Source organism: Spea bombifrons, chromosome 2, assembly GCF_027358695.1.
Source record: "Spea bombifrons isolate aSpeBom1 chromosome 2, aSpeBom1.2.pri, whole genome shotgun sequence".
In the NCBI taxonomy this organism is placed as follows: domain Eukaryota; kingdom Metazoa; phylum Chordata; class Amphibia; order Anura; family Pelobatidae; genus Spea; species Spea bombifrons.
Genome location: NC_071088.1, coordinates 67,252,709 through 67,278,126, shown reverse-complemented (window position 1 = coordinate 67,278,126; position 25,418 = coordinate 67,252,709). Strand labels below are relative to the sequence as shown.

The window sequence follows — 25,418 nt, the reverse complement described above, 5'->3', positions numbered from 1 at the left end:
TCAATACCGTTTTTCCAGTTTCCGTTTAAACTAATAACAGATTATTTTTCACTTTTTTAACTAGATTAGCCTTCAGATATTACAAACGAAATCCAGAATCACTAGAAGATTTTTTTCAGCCATGCTTGCCAAATATAAACAATTTTTTTAAATTTTGATTTTCCCCAGGACTGGCTTTTAGTTTGATGGAAATTGATTGGGGACACACGTGGACTGTCAGCATTGGTACATAAAGCAGACTAAGGCTGGTCTCTGGCAGTTATTTTCTCCCATGAGGGCTGGAGGAGAAGCTGCTGGATTGCATTGCAAAGTGTTAGCTAGTGCTCAGACGCCCAATTATTTTGATTGCTTATATTGTGTTTCTTTGCTGTACCTGTTACACTACTCTTGGACTGCAATAAACAGACCCAAGCCTTTTAGGCTAACAACATGACTGAGAGTTTTTTCCTAACCATAGAAAGTGTGTGGATGAAGTAACGTACACTCTCTTTGAATTCTATGGTTTTACATGTCAGGACATAATAACAATTATCTGTTCCTTAACAGGTAAAAAAATTAGGTAAATACAACCTCATATGAACAACAACACTTGTCATATTACAAGGTGTCATGATTTATTCAACAAAAATAAAGCCAAAATTGAGAAGCCATGTGTGAAAAACAAAGTAAACCTTATGATTCAATAGCTTGCAGAACCACCGTTAGCAGCAATAACTTGAAGTAATAATTTTCTGTATGACTTTATCAGTCTCTCATATGGTTGTGGAGAAATATTGACCCACTCTTCTTTACGTTGCTTCAGTTCAATCAGGCTTTGCGGGCATTTGTTTATACACTACTCTCTTAAGGTCCTGCCACAGCATTTCAATCAGGTTGAGGTCTGGACCGGGTCAATTGCAACACCTTGATTCTTTTCTTTTTCAGATATTCTATTGTAGATTTGCTGATGTGCTTGGGATCATTGCCCTGTTCAATGATGTTTCGGCCAAGCTTTAGCTGTCGGACAGATGGCCTCACATTTGACTCTAGAATAGCTTGGTGCGTAGAGAAGTTCATGGCCGACTCAATGACTGCAAGGTTCCCAGGTCCTGTGGCTGAAAAACAAGCCCAAATCATCACCCCTTCACCACTGTGCTTGACAGTTGGTATGAGGTGTTTGTGCTGAAATGCTGTGTTTGTCTTTTTGCCAAATGTGACACTGTGCATTATTGCCAAACATATCTACTTTGGTCTCCTCTGTCCAAAGGACATTGTCCCAGAAGTATTGCGGTTTGTTCAGGGGCAACTTTGCAAACCTAAGCCATGCTGCCATGTTCTTTTAAGAGAGACGATGCTTTCACCTGGCAATACCTCCAAACAAACCATACCTTTTCAGTCTTTTTCTGAATGTACTGTCATGAACATTAACACTGTTCAGGCTGAGATGTTGGGTTTTTTGCAATTTCTCTGAGCATTGCATGGTCTGACCTTGGGGTGAATTTGCTCGGATGTGGAAACTGTTGCGAATGTTTTACACTTTTGAATAATCTTCCTCACTGTAGAATGATGGACTTTAAATTGTTTGAAAATGACCTTATACGCCTTCCCAGATTGATGTGCAGCAACAATTGCTTCTCTAAGATCATTGCTGATGTATTTCCTTGGCATTGTGTTAACACCTGAATGCTCCAGACCAGCAAACTACTAAAACATTGGTTTTATAAAGCTTGTCACACTTGCTGATGATCAATGAATCAAGGGTTAAGATGTGCTAAGGAACAGATGAATGCTATAATGTCCTGATATGAAAAATCATAGAATTCCATTATCATTGTAATATACCACCCTGGTCTAAAAGGAAAGGCATTGAAGGATGAAAAGTGTAGAGTTTATTACTCCTACCACGTTTAGGTTTTATTTGGTCAAGCAGGAAACATTGCACAAAAGTTTCAACTCATAGACTTATAAATGCCCATTCTGTTATTGAATGCTGGGTGCAAACAGTGCCGTCTTAGTGCATTGGCACACTGGGCATGCAGGGGATGGCTAACTGCTTTGAATCTTGCAGGCAATGATATGATGTCACACAGTGGATGCCCATACACACACATATAGACACTGTCTTTTCAAACGCCTGCCCACACAAATACATATACACATACACTGCCCTGACACACACATATACACATACACTATCCTTACAAACACCTGGCCACACACACACACACACACATGTGCACAGCCCATATACACTGCCCTTACATACACATATACACATACACTGCCCTGACACACACATATACACATACACTATCCTTACAAACACCTGGCCACACACACACACACATGTGCACAGCCCATATACACTGCCCTTACATACACATATACACTGCCCTTACACATGCCTGCCCCCACACACATATACACATAAAAGCTTAGAAAGTGACGGCAGATAAGAACCATTCGGCGCATCTGGTCTGCCCAGCCTCTGAATACTTATCACAGCCTTATGCCTATCCTATGCTTCTTTAAACTCCTTAACTGCATTAATTGTTTTGAGGCTATGTCCTCTTGTTGTGGTAGTATTTTAAATAAACTCTTTATCATGTTGATTCCCTTTAAGTGATTAAATGTTTCTATCATATCTCCCATATAACATCTTTCTTCCAGGCTAAATATGCTGGTAAGTTTTATCCTGTAATTCATAAACCATTTTAATAGCCCTTCTCTGAACTCTCTCCAAAGTATCTATATCATTCTGGAGATACAGTCTCTAGTACTGTATACAGTACTCATCTGAGTTCTCACTGGTGGTCTGAAGAACGGCATGATCACTTCCCTCTTTCTACTGCTAATATCTCTCCCTATCTGTTCCCTCTTTCTACTTCTAATCCCTATGTAATCCATTCAACAATATTGGGATCTAAACTCAGAGATTGCAGTGGAATCTATGGAAATTACGGACATAAAGACACAAATTTAGGACTCAGGCTTCACTTCTTTATTCCAGGACTCTCACAATTCATGGAGAAAGCAATTGCCTCTTTCCCTTCATAGGATCTGTCCATGGTCCTGGCAACAAGCTTAAATGGTACCTGGGGCTTTTAAAGAGGTGCGCTATGCAGTGGAACATGGGGGCATTATATGGAGTTGCCATTCCATTTTATTTTTTTATTAACATTGCTTTGTATCGGAGTGCAGGGCACATTGTATAGATATTCCCTTTGGAGTTTTCTATGACCCCTGGGATTTTTATTGGCACAGGGGAACGCCTGTGATGCCACTAATGACATCATCAGTAAGGTTCACCTGTACAGCAATCAGAGGTTTCCTCTGGACACTAGGGGGCTCACATGTGCAGCAATCAGGGGATCCTATAGTGAATCATGTGATTGCTGTTTGCAGCCCCATGCCAGCTCTGTCATTGGGGCTGCAGCATATACACATACACACACTGCATATAGTGGCAGGAGACTGGATCAGGGGCTCCACAGAACCTGCAAGTTCCCCAGTGACATCAACGTTGACATCACTAGCGGGGAATGTCCAAATTTCTTCTTAGAACCGTCTAACAGTGCTCAGTTTTTTTTTATCCCTGCTGCCAGAGGGGAGACCAGGTTGCCATTTGAGAGCCTGATCTTCTGTTCACTGGCAGGGATTTAGCCCTGCTGGTGCAAAAAAGCCATGATATATATGCACATAATTGGCCTTGCAGCTTGTCTTCTGTGGTTTGCGTATCGTACTGCAGTACTATCAGGGATTTAAAATGTTCAGTATGATGGTAAATGTTAAATAGAGAGACATTTAAGTACTTACAGTGGTAAAAAAAGCATTACATCAATCATTAGTTGTCATTTCTCTAAGATTTAGATCTTAAATGCTCTTGGTGACTTTGCGTGTAGGTAGGACTATGACTAATATGCCATTTATTTTGTAATTGAGGTTTAAAATAAAAGACATAAGTCATCAAGTTTAGCTTTTAAAACAGTTTACTGCATCCAGGACAAGAGGGAAAAACAAAATAATGACAGCAATTAGATTTTTAAAAGGAATTCTCGTAAACTCTGCATATACAGTTTTACACAAAACCAAACAAATAAGAAAAATATTTCCAGTCTGTTTTTCACTCAGGAAATACCATGAAACATTTTTATCTTGTTAAACAATAATTAGAGTACAGTATGCAGTAGTATAGTGTGGTATGATGGAAAATGTGTTGTTTTGTTACACTAAGAAAGATTTATTTTTTCACAACACAATTTTTGTGTTTCGAGTTTACTTTTCCTTTTCCCAATTTCTCCAACTTTTTAAAGGAGCAGCTTCCTGCTATCACTCATCCCGCTGGATTTGGCTAAGCCATCTGTGTCAAGACTGCGCCGGTTTATCCAGATACAACCAATCTAATATATGTAATAGCTTTATCACATTGAGAATTGTCTGAATTGCTCTGAATTGCCCCCTCAAAACATGCCACTGCTCTGACAAGCCATCCCTAGCTGTTCTCTGATCCTCATAGCCCCTGCCTTGTCTAGGACCCAAGCAGAACATTGCTCAAAGCATCACACTGCCTCCGCTGGCTTGCCTTCTTCCTATAGTGCATCCTGGTGCCATGTGTTCTCTAGGTAAGCGATGCACATGCACCAGGCCATCCACGTGATGTAAAACATGATTCTTCAGACAAAGCCACCTTCTTCCACTGCTCCTTGGTCCAGTTCTTATGCTCACGTGCCCATAGTAGGTGCTTTCGGCAGTGGACAGAAAAAAGCACTCACTTTTGTTGCCAAGGTTTAGACATTAATGGCTGTGTGTTTAGTTATTTTGAGGGGACAGTGTTGTCATATGGAAAGATATAATAACATATTTACAAAAATGTGAGGGGTGTACTCACTTTTGTCAGATACTGTATGTGTGTATATATTTACACACACACATGCACACACACATACTGACACTCTCTGTCAACTCATCAACCTGTTTATTCCCCTTTCTCTTAGCTTAAGCAGAACTAGCTTGAGCCGTTATTATGCACATGGCACATATGTAGGATCACAGGCAAAATATTTTTTTTTGGTTCAGAATAGGGACAAATCATCCATTTTTAACACTTTCACTCAAACGTTGCTTCAATGCCTCAACATTGAGACACTCAGCATCACAAAAAATGTAGGGAACCCATTTGATTACTCCCTGAAGGTAGAATTAGTGCATGGAAATTACCACCATTTTTCTAGTTTCTAGTTTTCAAAAATATATGGTTTGATGTGGGTAAATTAAGACATGGTCCCAAATGTGGTCTTTTGGCTCCCAAACAACCCGACAAACCTATGCAAGAGTGGTATCCCTGTACTCAGGAGATGTTGCTGAACACTTATTTGTTACATTATGGTTGTTGTTTGTGGTGGAGCTCAAATACTCCCCCTACTGTCCCCTTCACCAAGACATTTTTGACAATGCCATGCTTCCAACTTTGTGGGAACAGTTTGAGGAAGGCCCTTTTCTATCCCAGCATGCCTGTGCTCCAGTGCAAAAAGCAAGGTCTATAAAGACATGGTTGAATGAGTTTGGTGAGGAAGAACTTGACTGGCCCACACAGAGCCCTGACCTCAACCCCATCGAACACTTTTGGGATGAACTAGAACGGAGATTGCGAGCTAGGCCTCCTTGTCCAACATCAGTGCTTGACCTCACACATGCTACTGGATAAAAGGGTAAAAATTTAAACGGAAACACTCCAGAATCTTGTGGAAATCCTTCACAGGAGAATGGAAGCTGTTTTAGTTGCAAAAACGGGACCAATTACATATTGATGTCTATGTATTTAGAATGCAATGTCATAAAAATTCATGTTGGTATTATGGTCAGGTGTCCCAATACGTTTGTCTATATAGCAGTGGCGTCGGCAGGGCTGGGCCAGAGGGGGCCATGGCCCCCCTACATCATGCTGTGCCCCGCCAATTGAACATTCAGCAACCGTTCGGCGCCTCTCACTCCCCTCTGCGAGGCTTCTGGCGTGGTCGCGTTGCGGGTGACATATGACGTCATTTTCCGGCGCTCAGCAGTGATACAGCGCGCAACGCTGCAGATCAGGGAGACAGAGGCCTCTCGATCCCACCGCACGACTTCTACAAGGTAAGTGAACTTCAAAGGTGGGGGTAGATAGGCAGAAGGGAGTAGATAGGGAGAAGGGAGTGAGATAGGGTAGATAGGGAGAAGGGGTAGATGGGGCAGAAGGGAGTGAGAAGGGGTAGATACTGCCGAAGGGAGTGAGAAGGGGTAGATAGGGCAGAATGGAGGGAGAAGGGGGTAGACAGGGAGAAGGGAGGGAGAAGGGGTAGATAGGGAGAAGGGAGGGAGAGAGAGTAGGTAGGGAGAAAGGAGGGTAGGAAGAATATTGAAGTCAGAATGAGAGAGAGTGAATGGATTAATGTGTGGATGAATTGTGTGAATGAGTGAGAGAAGTAATGAATTTGTGAGAATGCATTAATGAATTAATGAATATGTGTAAATAATTTGTGAAAGAGTGAAAGAATAAGTGATTGTGTGAATGAAAGTGAATTAGTGAGTGACTGTAAAAGTGTTTGTGTGAATCATAGGTGTATAATTGATTTGTCAAAAAGGCAAATATGGTATAAGCAGGGTGTTTATGGGAAAAGATGGCGTACGCTCGGCTGTTTAGGGACAATGTTGACTCATTCTGGGCTGTTTGGGGACAAAGATGGAACATCCTATGTGTGTGTAATTTGGGTGCTGGTCAGGTTCTATGTGGGCAGCGTGGATGCCAGGGCTGGCTTTGGGGTGTGCAACCTGTGATCTATGTCTGTAATTTAGGGGGTTTATATCTATACCTTTAATGCTGAGTTTTTATGTGAATTCCAATTGATCTATACCTGCAAAGCTGGGTTTTTGTGTTATTCCGTAGATCCATATCTGCTATGCTATGTTTCCATACATTATTTATGTTTACCTGCAAATACAGGATTTGTATGTCTTATTCAGTTGATCAATACCTGGAGTGCTTTTCTTCCATGTGTTGTTTAGTTGATCTATACCGCCAGTGCTAAGTTTACATGTGATTTGCAGTTGATCTATACCTGCAATGCTGGATTTGAGCATTCTGTTGATTTATACCTGCAATACTACGTTTCCATACATTATTTACGTATACCTGCAAATACAGGGTTTCTTGTCTTATTCAGTTGCATGTGCTGTTTCAATGTGTTGTTTATTTGATCTATACCTGAACTACAGGGAGTAAGTAAAAGATAGGTGTGGTTTAGTGAATGAGGGGACAAAGGGACTCTGGGGATGATTACTGGGGGAGAGGACCTCTCAATGTCACGGTGCGTCAGAAGGAGGGAAGACTGCACTGACTCTCACAGTCTTCCCCTGATCTGCAGTCAGTGTGGCAAATATTTATCTAATATTTATATATATTGGCAGCAGGGTATAATATTAATATATATTGGCAGCAGGGTCTAATATTAAAGAATGAAAAATAACTGCCAGTTCAGCCAGGGGCGTAACTAGACGCCTCAGGGCCCGGGTGCGAGAATCTGTTAAGGGACCCCCCCACCCCCTTCATCCCCCCAAAAAAAAATGATTTTTACCCAACAATTTTTTTTCAACAAATTCAACAAATTCAATTTACATATTGAATCATATCTGTAAAAAAATCAAAGAAAAAGGGGCGCATATACAAAGGGCATAATCCAGGGGTGCCCAAGTTTTTTCTGCAGTGGGCCACTTCATCAGAATTGTATACGTGCGCGGGCCGCACTCATTTTTCACTGTGACAAAAAATATGGCCTTTAATAAAATATGCAGATTAAAATAAAGTAAAATGACACAAAACCTTTACTCTTCCTCTCACTGATTTCTGGGCCTAGAAAGTTTTGCGACTACAAATTCAGGATTCCCTAGATTTATTCTAGGGATGAACTAAAATGAAAATTCTGGACCAAAACATTCAGGGTTCACTTAGCCAAAACCGAAAATGACCCCCACCTTTAAAAATAATAATAAAAACTCACATTTTTAATAAAAGTAGGTAACACACAATTGGACAAAATTAGCAATATGACTTGGCATGATAGGAGTGTGATTTCTAACTGCAATCACACTCCTATCATACCCAGGCAACCAGTAAATGCTGGTACCTAGGCATGATGGGACTGTGCTCGCTGTGATTGCTGTTAGCAATCACACTCCTATCATGCCAAGTCAGCCAATACACGCTGGTACAGGGTGGCTGTAAGTGATGTGCAGACCCCATACTGCTGGCAGCCTCAATACACAAGGGGGGCAGCTAGCCAGGTTTCAGCATGTACTGGCTGACTTGGCATGATAGGAGTGTGATTGCTAACAGAAATCACAGTCCCATCATGCCTAGGTTCCAGCACTTACACATCCATCCAGTAAATGCTGGAACCTAGGCATTATAGGACTGTGATTGCTGTTAGCAATCACACTCCTATCATGCCAAGTCAGCCAGTACATGCTGGTACAGGGTGGCTGTAAGTGCAGACCCCATACTGCTGGCAGCATCACTACACAAGGGGGGCAGCTGGCCGGTTTCAGCATGTACTGGCTGACTTGGCATGATAGGAGTGTGATTGCTAACAGCAATCACAGTCCCATCATGCCTAGGTTCCAGCACTTACACATCCATGCTATCACACACACACACACACACTCATTTATTCATATAATCATTCATTCACAGATTCATTCCCTCAATCACACACACTCATTCAAACACCCTCCCCACCCCCTTACCTGCACTGCAGCTCCTCGATGCCGCTCACAGACTTCAGCAGGGGGCGCGGCCTCCCTCTGCCTTCTCTGCTAAAGCACAGAGGAAGTAGGATGTCACGTGAACTCCGCTTCCTCTGTAAAGTCCAGAAGACCCTCCCACAAGTAAGTAGCAGGGCTTGAAGTGCGGCTCGCATAAGATCGGTTGCCCTGGCTGCCGATCTTACGCGGGCCGCACCTCGAGGTCTCGGCCCGCGGGCCGCATGTTGGACGCCCCTGCCCGATTTCGGGCGGCCCCTTGGCTTGGGCCCCCCTGCCGCCGGGGCCCGGTCGCAGTCGCGACCCCTGCGACCCCGGTAGTTCCGCCACTGAGTTCAGCTGTTATTTTGAAATTATATTTCAATCACAGTCTTTCCTTCAAAGAGATAAGTACATACTATGAATATCTAATGCATATATATATATATATATATATATATATATATACAGGCCCGGACTGGGACAAAAAATAGGCCCGGGCATTTAAGACTGAGCAGCCCATTTTTATTTATTTATTTATTTATTTTTAAAACCCACCCTTCATGTACCATCTTTGCATTTCCCCAAATCACTTAAACATTCATGATAGACACAAACACTCATTCACACAAATCAATAACACATATTCATTAATGCAGTCTCACAAATCATTCAAGCAATTTATCCACACATGAATTCATTAATTCTCATACGCATTCACACAATTCATCCACACATTTATTCATTCATTCTTGTACGCATTCACACTACCCCCTCTCCCCATCCCCTTTTTATCTGCCCCTTCTATGTTCCCCCTTATCACTATGTACCCCCTTCCCCATTTCTCAATATGTACCCCCTCTCACTATCTATCCCCTCTATCTACCCCTTTCTATCTAACCCCTCTCCCTGCACCCCCCTCCCTTACCCTACTTACCTTGTTGCCGGAGTAAGCAGCAACTGCGACCGGGTCCGCCACTCTAGGAGGCCAGGCAGCCCCCACCAGGCTTAAATTAAAACATCGGGTTTTTTTTTTTTTAACTTTATTTAACATCTTCCATGTTAAATAAAGTTAAAAAAAAAACCCCGATGTTTTAATTTATGTCCTGTGCGGCCGTGCACCCCTAAGGCCGGCCCTGGTGGGGGCTGCCCGGCCTCCTAGAGAGGCGGACACGGTTGCAGTATGCCCTGCGTTAATGCGGCCGCCTCGGCCCAGTCAGTCCGGTCCTGACTGAGCCTATTTTAAGGTAGGTGCCTGGAGCTACAGCTCCATCAGCCCCTACGTCAATCCGGCCCTGGGCCGCCCGGCCCACCGGGAAAATGCCCGGTGTGCCCGATGGCCTGTCTGGGCCTGTATATATATATATATAGTGTATATGTAGCGTTTTATAATCCCCCCCCTACTTTGGTCCCTGTCCCCCCATGTGCCCCCCTAAATATGAAAGCTGGAGACGCCACTGCTATATAGTGTATAAAGTTTGAAACTTGATGAAGGATAAAAACAAGACTCAAGTTTACTATACAGGACACTCTTATTTATGCACACTGAACTAGGTGAAATACAATATCATCTATTCCCCCGTCACACCCAGGGTAAATATTCTGGCCGTCTGCCTGGCGCAGAAAAAAATTACATGTTTGCAAAGATTGGTGGAAAACATAAAACGTTTCAAAATACCCCTAGTTCAATACATTCTACATTTGAAAAATATGTGCATGTGGGGGGTGAATCAAGGATTCATGACAGATATCAGTGTTACAATGTCATCACTAATTTTGAAAAAAAATTGAAATAGCAAGATGCTCCTTGTACTTACTGTACAATAGCTTGCAAAAGCAAAAACCATTGGATATTTCTAAACTAAGGAGAAATATTAGAAGCTCATTAGTAATTTTTTCATTAGCTTTCTTAAATGAGTAAAAGATTTTTCAAATACAAATCAGAACATTTTTTAAAATTCTTTTTTTGGTATTTAATTAGATGATATGATCAAAATAATGGTATCTAAAGAAAGCTCTTCTTGTCCTGAAAAAATATATATAATATGCGTGGGTACACTAAATTACAGCTAAACACAAACATTGCAGAAAGATTTGTTCACCATATTTTTAAAATATATTTAATTAGATGGTATGTCAAAATAGTGGTATCTAATGAACTACATGGATAATGAGAGAGAGTGAATATGTGTATGTATGTATATACAGTGGATAGAAAAAGTATATTAACCCTTTGGAATCATCTGGAATTTTACATATTTTGGTCATCATGTTTGATCTGATCTTCAACAAAGCCACAGCAGCAGTCAAACACACTCTGTGTCAACTAATAGCACGCAATTATACATTTCCATGTCATTATTGAACACACTGTGAAAACATGCACAGTGTAGGTTGGGAAAAGTATGTGAACCCTTTTATTTAAAAACTGGTTGACCCTCCTTTGGCAGCAACAACCTCAACCAAACGTTTCTTGTAGTTGTGAATCAGACATGCGCAATGGTCAAGAGTAATTTACAAAACTGTTTTAGTTCACCAATATTCTTGGAAAGTCTCTCTCTTGAGGTTTTGCCACATAATATCAATCAGTTAAAAGGCATGACTTTGACTAGGTCACCCGAGAAGGTATATATATATATATATATATATATATATATATATATATATATATCCCCCACTTTAGGTCTTTAAAGTGGGGGTGAGGCCTATATTTCGGGTTTAGCGCAGGTATACGGAGTTCGTATCGCCTGACGCCCGAGCGTTTTTTCTTTTACATTTAGCCTTGCTGCAGGTGAGAAGCAGGGTTAGGATCCAGATCCCCCGCAGCCCTGGACGTCTGCGCATGGACAACCTCCGCTGCCGGCACTTCCGCCGGGGCTTCTATGGTGGAGCACCGGCGTGACATAACCTCCGGTGCTCCACCATAGAAGCCCTGGAAGAAGTGCCGGCAGCAGAGATTGTCTGGGCGCATCGCACAGACGTCCACCGGCCGGCCCCACTAGACACTAGGGAATCTGAGGGTGTATTGGTAAGTCGGAGGTGGGTGTCACCTCTGCTATGCTGCAGATAAGCTTCAGGACATGTAACAGTGAAGCTTTTTCCAACAACAATAAATTATGCAAACTTATGTGAAATGTGCGACTGTATGCTTTTGTGCTAATGACTAGCTCACTTTTACACAGTTGAAGTCGATGAGGAATGGAAGATGGAATACCTGCAAAATAAGAGTACTTTCATATACATTGTGCAAATTGAAAAAAGGAAGAAAAAAACCCACGTACCTTAGGTAGAATCTGCAGCCCTGCAGCTGCCCTCCTCTTCTTTTTTGAACTGGCTATTGCCAGTGACTGCTTGGAGTACACTTCATTTGGCAGTTGGGATGGATTGCCAGCAGCAAACCCACACAAGTTGGACAAGTGCACTTTTGTGTCTGAAAGATGCAGTTTATCCTTCAGCCACAAGATGCTGCTGGTTACAGCAACCATTTTTTTTATATAATTCATCTGTTTTTCTTTTATTATTCTTGGATGACCTCTTTCAATAGAACAAAGATTACTGTAAGAATTGATGTCCTTAGATAACAGTGCTGGATAAAAGGCCACTTGGTCTACACGGGCTACAACGGTTGGTTGAAATATTTTGAGTTTATTTATATATCGTAGTTCTTTCTGAGGAATAGTAATGCTGGAATAGTGCCCCCTCTTCAGATATGGGGTGTGCTGGTAGCTCAAGAGCTGCTTAGCAGTAACCAGAAAACAGACAGAAAATCTCGATGGAGAATCAAGATTTAATATTTTACCCATTAATCTTAATCTGTTATTTAGACCAGTTAATTAGATCTAGTCTTGTGAAAGCAGCTTTTTTTTTAATAGATCTTCTTTGTTAGCAAGGGATTTTTAAATTTAAATCATTTTAAAGGGCTATGATTATTATATGAGTGAAAAGCATCACATATGGTAACCAAGTTGTTTACTTAATTGAATATATTTTTTTACACATTCTGTCATTTATCTGTTCTTTGCATGCATAATATTCCAAAAATAGCACATGTTTTGTTATATCCATGATGTCCTATCAAATATACTCATATTTCCATACTTTTGTTTCAATTTGATGACCAACTTACTGTGTTTGGGTGCCACATGAACATTTTGTCATTTGCTATTTTCACATTCCTTTCTAAATAGAATCATGTTCGTTTACCATTTTTATTTATGTATTTTTTTTCGTTTGCTAGGCTACAATGACCTTGTATAAGATATTACCAACACAACAAATTAGAGCCCTTCACAATTGCTTTTTTAATGGATTTCACCGTTGAATCATCATGAATCACTGTGCTGTAATGTGTGCTTTAGCCCCTAGGCAGGAGCCTAGGTTGCCTGGTGGATAAACCCATGGTAATCATCATAACATATAATGGCTATGAAATATGCTGTATGGTCATCTCAAAAGTAGTTCACATAATTGTCAAAAGGACAAAGAGAACAGAGATGAACCAACTAGGTTTTACACAAAGGTTATAGAAAAAATAAAATAGCAGCAGTATTGACTAAAGCTCGGGATTCACAAGGCGTGTTGACTGAGATAAAAATAGCTAGGTCAATCCCTCATGTATTAGGGTAACTTAAAAAAAAACCTATAAAATCCTCAACAAACACCAAGCTGTTTTATTGTTAGAACTGTAGCTAACATATATACTGGAGAGTAAACGATTGTTTCAAGGCAGAGAATAGTAGAAATTGTATTGCACTATGTAAGGGGGAAAAAAAATAAATGTACTCTCAAAGGAAAATACAAATGTATAACTCTACGTTTGGTTGTCAAATATTATCTCATTGATATACTTTATAATCATGGCTACTAGTATGGACTAATGGAGAAAAGATGGTCAGTGTTTCATATATGGTTTAAATAACTAGTGCTGCCATTATGTAACCACTTCCAATACAGTAAATCTATTGGGTGGTATGTCTGTTTCACGTGTACCCTTCAACCCTTGAAATAAAGCCTGAACTGAGCATGCATCAGGTTAACTTAAATGATTTGGATTCCCCCAATCGTGGCTCAGGGGAATTGGTTTCTTGATACATACAATTGTGTCTATAAACCAAAGCATGAGTGTATGCAAACATGCATGAGTTGGAATAAATGTCAACATTTATACTCGAATATTTTAAGTTAATAATACACAATTCATTGCTTTAGGACCTCGCTCTGGCTTGTATATTCAGAAGAGCCTGGGGGTTAATTTTGAACATATAAGCCAGAGTTAGGTTTAGCAATATTTCTTATTTTTTTATGTGTACAAGCAACAAAAAGAGCTACATCAACAAATATAAGTGTTTCTCTGTTTAGTTACTTATATTTTTCTACTTCTACTTATCCGCATTCACTTTTTATTATTTCTACATGCATTTTCATCTCTCACAGTCAAGAGCCTATGTGACTTTATGAGCGAGGAACAAAGGTTGGAGATTTCCCTTTCTTGTGATACAAGACTGTAACTAATAAGAACAGAGAATGCCATTCATATGGTACATGATCAATAGCAGAATTAATAAAAACTCAGAAAAAAATAACAAAAGCAGATGTAAGAGCTGCTTAGTTACCAGTTTTTCGCTTACAGAATTCTAGCTGTAGATACTAACCTAAGAGAAGTACCTTCATAAAAACAGATAATAATTGGGGAGCACGTATGTGCAGACGGTAGCACGTATATTATTGAGCAGAATAAACAACACATTGTGAAAATGCCATCCAGTGGCTGATATACCAGGATGACAGCAGGTGCACTGTCCGCAGAGGTACATACTGCAGAGAAAATTGCAGTGTTGTTAGTTCCAGAATAGAGCCCCATAATATACCTTTTTTTTCCTTTACTCTGGGTTTATTGCCAGTAATATACAAACTACTTTTGATCACGTAGAAAGAAGGTTATGTTAAAATAAAGTCTGGAGGGTATTGGGAAAATATAGTCAGATTAACATTTAGGTACTGAAAAAAAAAATTAACAAAAGGCAATTTTGCAAATATCTTTTGTTCATTCCCATAATAATTACAGTACTTTGGTCCAGTAATATTATTGTTATTCTGGAGTTGTGTATCTTTAACGTTCTATGAAGACATAGACTCATACTGTGTTAGCCGTGGAAAGAAATAAAGATCAAATTTGGTAAAGATGATACCTTTATTGGTTAACTGAATTGTGTTAGACTGCAAGCTTTCAAGGTTACTTAGGGCTTTTCTTCTAATATATTCGAAGGTGGAATTGCTCATGCTCATATGCTACTGTATACATGTATGAGCAATGCTAGCTTCAAATGTATAATATGCATGAAAATAAGACCTAAGTAGCACTGCAATCGAATGCAATTCAGTTAGCCAAGAAAGGTATAATCTTCATCAAATTTGCTGAACTTCATTAAAGATCACTATGGAAGTTGGTGTTTGCAAGCTAGGAACATTATTTACATGTAATTGCTGTGTTGAAAAAATACAGAAAACTGAAGATGCAGAGAAGCAAGGACGATCGAAAATGCAGGATACTTTTTAAGGTGCTTGGCATTGATTGCCCAGTAGATGTCGCTGTTGCTGCGTGCCCGTCCTGTGCCCAGCAGTTGTCCGTGCCGATCTCCCCGCTAGAGGGCAGCACTATTTAGTTCGCACTCTATCCAATGACGTCAGCCCTGATACACAGAGCCAGTCTGACACACTGCTCCACTCTGCAACTTTCCTGTGTTGGAGCAGGCTGGATTACAAAAGAGGTAGAAGAGTAGTCTGTGAAAGAAGGGGGGGAGCTGAGCAGGCAGGGTCACAGGGGAAAGAGGAGCAGTCTGACACAGAGAGGGGGAGAGGGGCAGAATGCACCTCCAGCTGCTACAGTTGCTCCTGCTTGCCCCCCTGTGCTTCCCCCTGGAGACCGAGACTCCCACAGGTCAGTTACTGGTTGCTATTGTTCCTCCCCCTGCTCCTCTCACACCCCCTCCTTCCCCATATCGCTTTTTGTTCCTGCCACCTTCTCGCACCCCCTTCTTTTAGATCACTTGTTTTTTTGTTACTTAAATCTCTCCCAATTTCTTTACTTTCACTTTGTAAATATCCGTTTTGTTCTCTTTTCTTTGGGATCCACTTTCACATATCCTCTTCCCTGTTGCTAACGTCTGTTCTCCACTCTCTGGTCTCTTTACCACCCATCTTTTTACCTTATCGCACTTCCTAACTTCTAACCCACCTTTTGTCTAAGAAATTCATTTCTGTTTATTACATGCTTGTTTCCAAAGCCTGCTGCTCTGTATAGCTTTCTTTCCCATTTCCACCCCTGTTTGTCCATATAACAATTTCTATTGTCACTTTTTCAGATATTTTATTCTCCTGTTCTATGGCTTCTTTGCTATGCATCCCTTTCTATAATGTACTGTCTACTTCAACCTTATATATTACTTATTACCACCAGTCTATTTTATATATCACAGCTATACCTCTATTACAGTATATTTTACCAATGGTCTTCCCCTCATTATGGTTTACCTTGAATGCTACATTTAGATTTTCCTCTCCTCCTCATTATATCTTTCACTTTATCCAACCCCTTTATTTTTCTTCCCCCCTTAGCTCCTCCCTCTAAATCTTTTCCCACAACAGTCTATTTTCCTCCCTTACAATTTCACATCTTTCCCCTTCTATGTTTCCACCCTACACTCTCCTTTACCCCTTTTGCCACAAATGTACCTTTTGCCATACCAGCCAATAGCTTGTTTTATGTTTCTGCCATTGTTGGTTTTTCCTTTTTCCGAAAGGATATTCTGTCTCCCTGGTTTTCTCTAAACCTAGGTTTACATCCTACATCCACCAAAATGTATTTGCTTCTTTTCTTTATACTTAATATTGGTTTTACAATGACTGAATTAACAGCTTTTAGTTTAATCACACTCTCTTTAGCTTATGATTGGGTCCCACTTGAAGTAGCTTATTTTCTTCTTCTGGTTCTCTTGTTTACAATCTTTCCTAACTGAATCGTACAGTCTGCTGCAGTTCCCACTCCTGACCTCCTCAAGCTTCCTCTCCATAAACCTAGTTTTTTTTTTCCCTTTCATCTTCACCTGTTGTGGATTGTTGACCAGTCAGTCCCACCTACCCTCCATCAATTTCATGTATCATCCTTTAGGCCTCACACCCCAACATTTAATACATTGCAACAATGTAAAAAAGTGTTTACTATCTTGCTGTAAAGGGGTTCGCAAGTGTAAGTAAAGGGAGTGTCACTAATTTGCAATTGTTGTAGACCCCCCACCAGCTAAGGACAGCACTGGTCATCTTCATTATCTTTGTTCTCTGAACTGTTCATTCCCCCTCCCCTGCAGACTCCTTGCATCAACCCCATCTCTAGTTCATCTTCCACCCTTCAACCCCCTCAAACATTTTATTTCACATCATCTCCACTTGCTTCTTCAGTCTCCAAATGCTACCTCCCCTCTTTATCATTTTCTTCTGACCTCAAATTGCTTGTATCTTCCTCCTCCTAACCACCGAAGCTTCTTTTCCTTAAATCTTCATAAACATCCCGCTACATATTACATTTTATCATTCTCCCCTAAACATCCATATCTGCCTTCCAACTGTATAAATACTAAAAAGACTATACCGGTATTTAAATACAATATGGGGTTACCAATTAACCAGGATCTATGAATTAGGCGTAGTTTTGTTAATTATTCATCTTGTTCACATTCAATCCTGTTATGCTGACTTGGCGATACATTGAAAAGCAAGCGATTGTACAGAGTAGAATACGGTCATTATAGCAATGTCAATGGAGAGCCCATGTATAGAAACACAGAAAGTGACAGCAGATAAGAACCATTCAGCCCATCTAGTCTTCTCAATGTATAGGGAACAGTAATTACAGAAAGCTTGAAAGGTTTACTGAGATATATGAAGAGGTAGGATGAGTATTAGGGAAACATTATATAGAGGGATGTTCTTGTGGAGAGGAAGATTTGCTGTAAAATGGGGGGAAGTCGGTCATACAGGGTAATATATATTATCCGAAGCCATCGTAGGAAGGTTTAAAGATTTTAAACTATCTATATGAAACTATCCTTAGGGACATATCGTATGGAGGAGTGTTTCTATATGGAGCAATTTTGTGCAGGGATTGAAAAATGAATTTTATTTACCGTTTCTTACCTGTTCTTTCTTTAACGTATTTCAGTCAAGGAAAATCTAATGGATTGTGTTCTTATGTGTATGGATATATATAAATTTATTTATATTGATGGAATCATTTCTGATAAGTGCAGCAATCTGTTTTTTTAAAATTAAGAATTATATAGAAAAGTCTCTAAAAACAGACGTGGGGAAATAAAACACATGTATACATTTTATACCTGCAGGCACGGAAGATGTTAACCTTGTTTCCAAACCGTAACACCCCAAACCTGTCATTATCTCTGCTGACTAACCACCCCGAAAGAGATCAAAGTTCCTTCCATGTCTAGTGTCACTTAGCTTCTGTGTGTCTGGTCACCTCTCATCAACGTCATCATTACAAATGGGCAGGGAGGTGTGCGAACTAATGACAACCATATGTATGATGGCTTTGGGAACAGCCAACCCTACAGCAGTGATATGTGTGATGGGTTAATGAGGTGGAATGGACAAAAATGTTTGGCTTTGTTCAGTGGGCCTCGATTCCACACGATTTAGGACCATTCCTGACATTTGAAAAACTTTGAAAATATCTGCCTTAGTTTTGTCCGTTTTTTTTTTTTTTTTTTTTTTTTACACTGAGCCAAAAATATTTAAAAGCCTGATGTGCCGGCGTCTGTCTTGGTCATAAGATTATTGTGAGAGATTAGAAGGCATTCCTTTCGTCCCACACACACACACAACCGTTGTTAGAGTCCCCTCTTAATAACAAGTCTCTGCATCATTCAACTGGTTTAGACATGCAGAGTATAATGTTAGAGGACAGGGTACAGAATTCAGGTTACAATGTAAGGGAAACTGGATCTTGAGAGGCTACTCTATGGAAGCTGGTGGTATTGTTACTACATGGAGTAGGTGTGCATGTTAATAAAAGAAAAGAACAAAAAACAAACTTCTAGGGGAGGGCAGGAGGCAGCAGTAGCAAAGTAAAATAGGATGACCATTCACTGATAGCATACAGGAAAGGGGGATACGGAGAAGACAGGGAGGGAGTAGCATGATATTTTGCGAATGGTTAGTATAGAAAACATTTAAAAAATACTCACACAAACACACACACACACACACACACACACACACACACACACACACACATATATATATATATATATATATATATATATATGTATTCAGCACCATGCCTACCCTCGTGGAAATAAATCAAATGTGAGGCAGAACTCAAAATCATTTCTATGTAATTAGTAATCCTGAGCCATTAATCCTACCGGGAATGCTAGCTCGTTAGCGACCCTTGTTGGAGAAGAAACTCTTGAAACTAATCACATGGTGCCTCATTATGGAAAACCTTACACCCTATAAAAGAACAAATGTCATAGCCTGGCTCTGGCAAGGGAGGATTACTGGATCTGAAGTGGTTAATACTATGTGTTTTCAGTGATCTTGCTGACTGTTCAGCTCCATGGACCAGACGCTTCCAAAAACAATAGGGATGCTTTTAATCACACAGGCGACGGCCCTAGAAAATCCCCCCTATTGTGGGAACTGGGGCAATGTCTGTGCTGTAGATAGAAGGGGAGGGGATTGCACCACCAGAACATGCTTTTTTTTTTTTTTTTTCTTCTATTCACCCTTTTGGAAAACTGTTTTTTTCACTGAATGCACTAGACTTGTAGGTGCACCAGAGCATTGTGAAAAATGTACATCGGAAAGACAAGCATGGGAGTCAAGTTTCATTGCTTTATTAAATGTGTTTCACTGTATTAGGAGAATAAATGGCATTAAGGAGCAGTGTTGCAGCAGAGTGCATGCAGGTGGTATACCAACCTAAGCCGTGTGAGAGGTGTTTTGATACCTCCTATGCATAGATTGATGCACTCTAGTGAAGGGTAAAACAGGCTTCTTTATTATGCATAGCTTCATAACATACAACTGCCATGCTGAGCTGGTTAGCTCCAAACTCCAGTTACTACAACTCACACTGAACTCTCTAGCACCCTCTGCAGGTTGCTTGTATAACATTGCTACATCTTTTCTCTTAAAGAAACAAAAACAACATTAGTAAATATAAACATGTATAATACAGAAAAGATATATGATTTCAAATGGTGTCCTAAATTAGCTAAAATCAGACATAATCTTTCAGATGAACTGGCTTTTTGCATATTCTGCCAGATCTGGTTGTATATTGGTCTTCTGCATTGCTCCCTGGACTATTTGCATTGTCTGTCCCTTGTACTCCAGTGTTCCATGCTTCTGGTGTTCTTGGTTCCTGCACCTTTCGCATGGGGCTTTCGCCTGGTCGAGTGTTGATAGGTGACACTTCTGGTAGAGTAACTTCAAGATCCCCACCTGGTTCCCTATTGGGCAGTTCTCTTGTTCTCCTTAGGTGCCGACGATTTCTTCTAAACAATCGACCGTCTTCTGTTTGTACTACATATGAGCGGGGTCCCACTTGCCGACAGACAGTTGCCTTTTGCCAATATTTGTTGTAGTTATCCACCGGCTGTATTCGCACAGAATCATTTCTTTGGAGCACTGGCAGATCTCTTGCACCTTTGTTATAATAATGTTCCTGTCGTTTTTGGTTTTTGTGTAACCTGACTCGAGTCTGCTCCAGAAGTTTGGGTTTTAGTAGCTGTTCACTCATTGGCAGAAGAGTCTTCGTTCGCCTGCTCATAAGCCTTTGTACTGGACTACTGGACAAACCCTGGCTTGGTGTATTGCGTTGATCCAATAAAGACAGATATATATCTGTCCCTGCTTGCTTTGCCTTCCGCATCAGCCCTTTTACAGTTTTCACTGCAGACTCTGCTTTCCCATTACTTTGCGGGTATCCTGGGGATGAAGTCTGATGGTCAAACTCCCACTTTGTACTGAAATCTTTAAATTCCGCTGATGAAAATTGTGCAGCATTGTCTGAAAACACAATATCTGGAATGCCATATCGTGCAAAATGGGCTTTTAATTTTCTAATAACTGTGTTAGATCTGGTGTCCTTTAAATGGTCCACTTCCCAAAAATTAGAAAAATAGTCCACAGTTATTAAAAAGTCCTTGTTATCCCAAGTAAACAAATCTGTACCGATTTTTTCCCAGGGTCTTTTCGGAATTTCATGTGAGTGCAGTGTTTCCTTACTTTGTTTGTCTTCCCAACATCGGCATATACTGCACTTCTCGATAAAGGTTCTTAACTGTTCATTCATACCAGGCCAATAAACACACTCTCTTGCTCTCCGTAAACAACCCTCTATGCCAATATGTGAGGCATGTATTCTGTGCTCTGTTGTACTGGTGCTATTATACCTCTTTTCTGAAGGTCTTGGAGTTCTGCTTTCAGGGGGTTTACCATGGACACAGGCACCCTCCTTTTGGGTAGTTTTGTTGGCTCAATTCTATCATTCACTTCTAATTTATATCTACCTTCCAGACATCCATCTCCCTCAAACACATCTGAGAATCGTGCTTGTAAGGTATGCAAATCAATAGGTGCCTGGCTGTCAGTTTGCTGTGGCCCTGTGTGACAATCCATTGCCATAATGTTGTGAAACTGCACTTGTATTAAATTCATTGCCTGAACAGCTTTTATTCCCAGCAGAGGAACATGGTCACCCTCCTTTACCACTGTAAATTCCAGTCTATAACGTTTGTTGTTACGTGGGTTTTTCAGTTTAAGTCTGCACTTACCCACAGGTTTAAGAATGCTTTTATTGTACATCATTAGGACTTGATCTGTAGGTTCTATGTCTACGGTCTGATTCAGCAGATGATATGGAATAACATTGCAGCTTGCCCCACAATCTAACTGAAATCGGATGGGCTTTTTATCCAGCATCATAGTGGCAAAGAGCTGGGTTGCTCTGTTTGTAGTTGGTTGTTGTATTACATTTACACTGTCTACTTCAGGCTGTAACTGAATCCACATCACATCCTCATAACTATCTGATTCTGCGTCCTCTGTGACCGCATGTACTTTCATGTGCTTAATGTTTTCTTTCAGCTTACACTGTGTAGAAAAATGGTTGCTTTTGCCACAACTCCTGCATGTCTGTCCATAAGCTGGGCATTTCTCTTTGTTTCTCTCATGTCTTTTGCCACAGTATTTACACAGCAGTAGATATCCAGTACTCTTACTTGCATTAACATGTGCCTTTCTTACTTTTGGTGTTACAGCATGCACCATGGAATGAGAAGGACTCTCTATCATTTTCACACTTTCTCTTGTCAGTTGTGAGGCTCCACATATTTGGAGACATTTTTCAAGATTCAGCTCATCTTCTCTTAAAAGTCTCTCTCTTAATTGGGAATCCCTTATACCACAGACTATTCTGTCCCTGATTAAAGAGTCTCTTATATCCCCAAATTCACAGGTTGTTGCTAACCTTTTCAAATGTGTGACATATGAGTCCATTTTCTCCTCTGGCTCCTGATTCCTTGAAAAAAACTTATATCTTTCCACAGTTTCATTCTTTCTTAGGTCACAGTATTTATCAAATGCTTGTATAATGTCTCTCAGTGCATGGGTCTCTGTATCACCTGGGATGCTTAGTGTCTTGGCTATTTCTCTACCTTCCACACCAATCAAATAATAAAATAGTTTTACCTTCTTGTTCTCATCTCTTGCTGTCAGTGTCAGATCCACATACAGTGTAAACTCCTCTTTCCAGCTTCTCCAAGCTTGTGACAAGTTAGCAGCACTGAGATTCAAGCTTTCTGGTGGTTTTAGAACAGCTTCCATGATATACTCAGTAAGCTTACTTACAGTGTTCTCAGCTGTATATAAGTCTGCTACTCAAACAGGCTTCTCAGTGCTCTGAAGGCCTCTCTGTGCCCCTGCTGTTTTTTGCTCAAAAGCTCCAGGTTTTCTTTTACAGTTTAGAAATTCAGTATTATCCACATACCGCTGCCACCATGTTTTGATACCTCCTATGCATAGATTGATGCACTCTAGTGAAGGGTAAAACAGGCTTCTTTATTATGCATAGCTTCATAACATACAACTGCCATGCTGAGCTGGTTAGCTCCAAACTCCAGTTACTACAACTCACACTGAACTCTCTAGCACCCTCTGCAGGTTGCTTGTATAACATTGCTACAAGAGGGTTGATATAACAGAGTGGGTGTATATGGCACAGGTGTTATGTGCGATGAAGTATGAAACGTGGTGCGACCTGACCATCGTTATATAAAGGGTTGCAGGGTGCTGTAGAAAGTGCTGGTAGAATCCTTATGTGAATGAAGGGTGACATAAAGAGACATGTTAGGGTTCATAATGTAGTGCATTTTTACCTACATCAGTGAGGGGGGATGTTGCAGAATCTGTGCATTAAATGAGTAATATAGCTGAGACGATCTCTTTATGAGGGGGTAATATAGGAGAAACGGTGTCTGTTGAGAGGGTAATAAAGCAGAGACAGTATGTTTGTGAAGGTTAATAAAATTACATAGGGGTGTATTCACTAATACAGATGTTTGCAAGAGGGCTTAATATGTCAGCTAATTGACTACACTTTGGACTATGAAGGGCCAGCTCCATTAAGCTTACCTACCTAGAGTTGCTGCCTTATTATTATTATTATCTTTTATTTATATAGCGCCAACAGTTTACGCAGCGCTTAATATAATACATATATTCAAGGGGAATGACAAGACGAGAATTGACAGACTAAGCCAAACCAATACATTAGGCGGAGAGAGCCCTGCTCACAAGCTTACAATCTTGAGGGAATGGGGTGACAGACATAAGGAACAGAGAAAGGGTGAGAGGTAGAATAGTGTTATCATGGAGGTGATATGTTCAGTTCTACTGCAATCTCATACTTCCTCTGTTTATTTAGAGTTATGTATCTGAGACTTTGTGGATATGAGGGAGGCGATGTCTCAGAAAGCTATTGCAGCCATGAGACAGAACAAACCAAAGAGGGATGTGGTCATTTAATGTATTAAATGCCTACCGTGCTTGTGGTTAAAAGTCTGTTGGAACAACACATTTCATGTACACGTATAAATAATAGCTGCCAACTGTCAGATAGAAAATTCTATGCTGTTTAAATGTTCATGCTGCATTTGTTTTGTTTGTTCAAGAGACTGAGCGTGTGTAGAGTAATGTGTCCGATTCAATGTATGAAGGCTGATGGCTCATAGGCTCTGTACATGTAGGGGCTGATGGATCAGAGGGTATCGCTGTGAGGACTGTTGAATCAGATTCTATATCTATAGGGGCTGCGTTTGTATGGGCCATGGATCATGGGCTGTACATGTAAATAGAGGTGTGTCAGACACTGCTTCTGAGGATCATGTATGAAAGACATTGTGCATTAGGTTAGGATGCATCAGTGGCTGTGTAGATTACAGGTCACGTTTCAGAAATGTTGTGTGCAAGGGCTTCTGTACCTGAGGCTAGATGTTTTCCCTGTCTGTGTGAAAGAAAAATGAATATGCTTAATCCCATTTAATGCTACAGCTTTGTCTGTAGGGTGTTTGTCTACTATAACACATTCTTTCATTGAACTATGCAGCCAACCAAGCTAAGCATCTGTGATTTCAGTCTGGACTAAATTTGTTGTAGGAGCTAAGCTGTTTCTTAGAACTCTGACTTAAAAAAAAGATACAGAATTCGAATTAATTGAAAGGGAGCTGCCGTCCATGTAAGTGTGTTTGTGGCCTGCGTACCCACAATACTATAAGCAAGCGAGATATTGCACACACCCAGGGCGTTCTATGGCAATGCACAGTGGATTTTTGATGTGCGAGTTTGAAGTTTATATCTTCATGGAAGCAATAGAGATAATAACAAAATTGTAGGCTATGCTTTAACTGGTTCAAATCAAAACAGACAACACTTTATACTTTCCAGACTTGTGCAATTACAACCGTTTGTTATAAGAGAAAAATATCCATCAGCATACTTGACTGATCTCACCATTACTGGCAATCCAAACTGTGAGACCCACTTTCCTTTGTATGAGACAATAACGTCTCATCAGGGAGTCTCTAGGAGCAGTAAACAACGGGCTTGACTTCTGGACTAAAGTTTTTTTCTTTTTATTCATGAGAATTTTGCATAAATGAATAGGTGAATACAACAGTAAGCAACATCCCAAGCATGGACATCAACAGCAACGAAGAACAGTGCTTTGCATAGGAATCACAATAGCCTTACAAGCATAGGCGGAGGATTGCACATACACATAGATCAGGTCTGGTTGCAAAACAACATACACAGTGCTGATAATAATAAAAATAAACATAATAAAACAAAATAAAATCAGGTCGCTTGTCAAGTGATCAGTTGTTACCGTCAGTTGTTACCGTGTAACTCAGCAGGCAAGTGTGTATTGGTGATCATCCCCAACAGTTGTTGCCCACAATACCAGGAGGTGTATTGGAAAGTCTGTTTGAATTTGTTTTTTTTATGTCATCTAAACAGTTTATGTACGGTTCCCAGGATGTAAAAAAAATCTGTCATGTTTCTTGTAAATTGTGGTATCAATTCAGTATATA

General features: G+C 40.4%; 1 protein-coding gene across 7 annotated transcripts in view; it reads left to right on the top strand.

The window, feature by feature from the left end:
* The first annotated feature begins 15,500 nt into the window (after nt 1–15,500).
* The window catches only part of PTPRU (protein tyrosine phosphatase receptor type U), a 51,967-nt gene continuing 42,049 nt past the window's right edge, over nt 15,501–25,418 (top strand). For 2 of the 7 annotated variants that reach the window (XM_053454600.1, XM_053454599.1), the window contains exon 1: nt 15,502–15,685. In XM_053454600.1, the coding sequence (XP_053310575.1) occupies nt 15,613–15,685 (73 nt within the window). In that variant the 5' untranslated portion in view covers nt 15,502–15,612. Of the gene's footprint in view, nt 15,686–25,418 lie in introns of all 7 variants that reach the window. The other 5 variants (XM_053454602.1, XM_053454601.1, XM_053454598.1 and 2 more) reach the window with 4 other exon arrangements.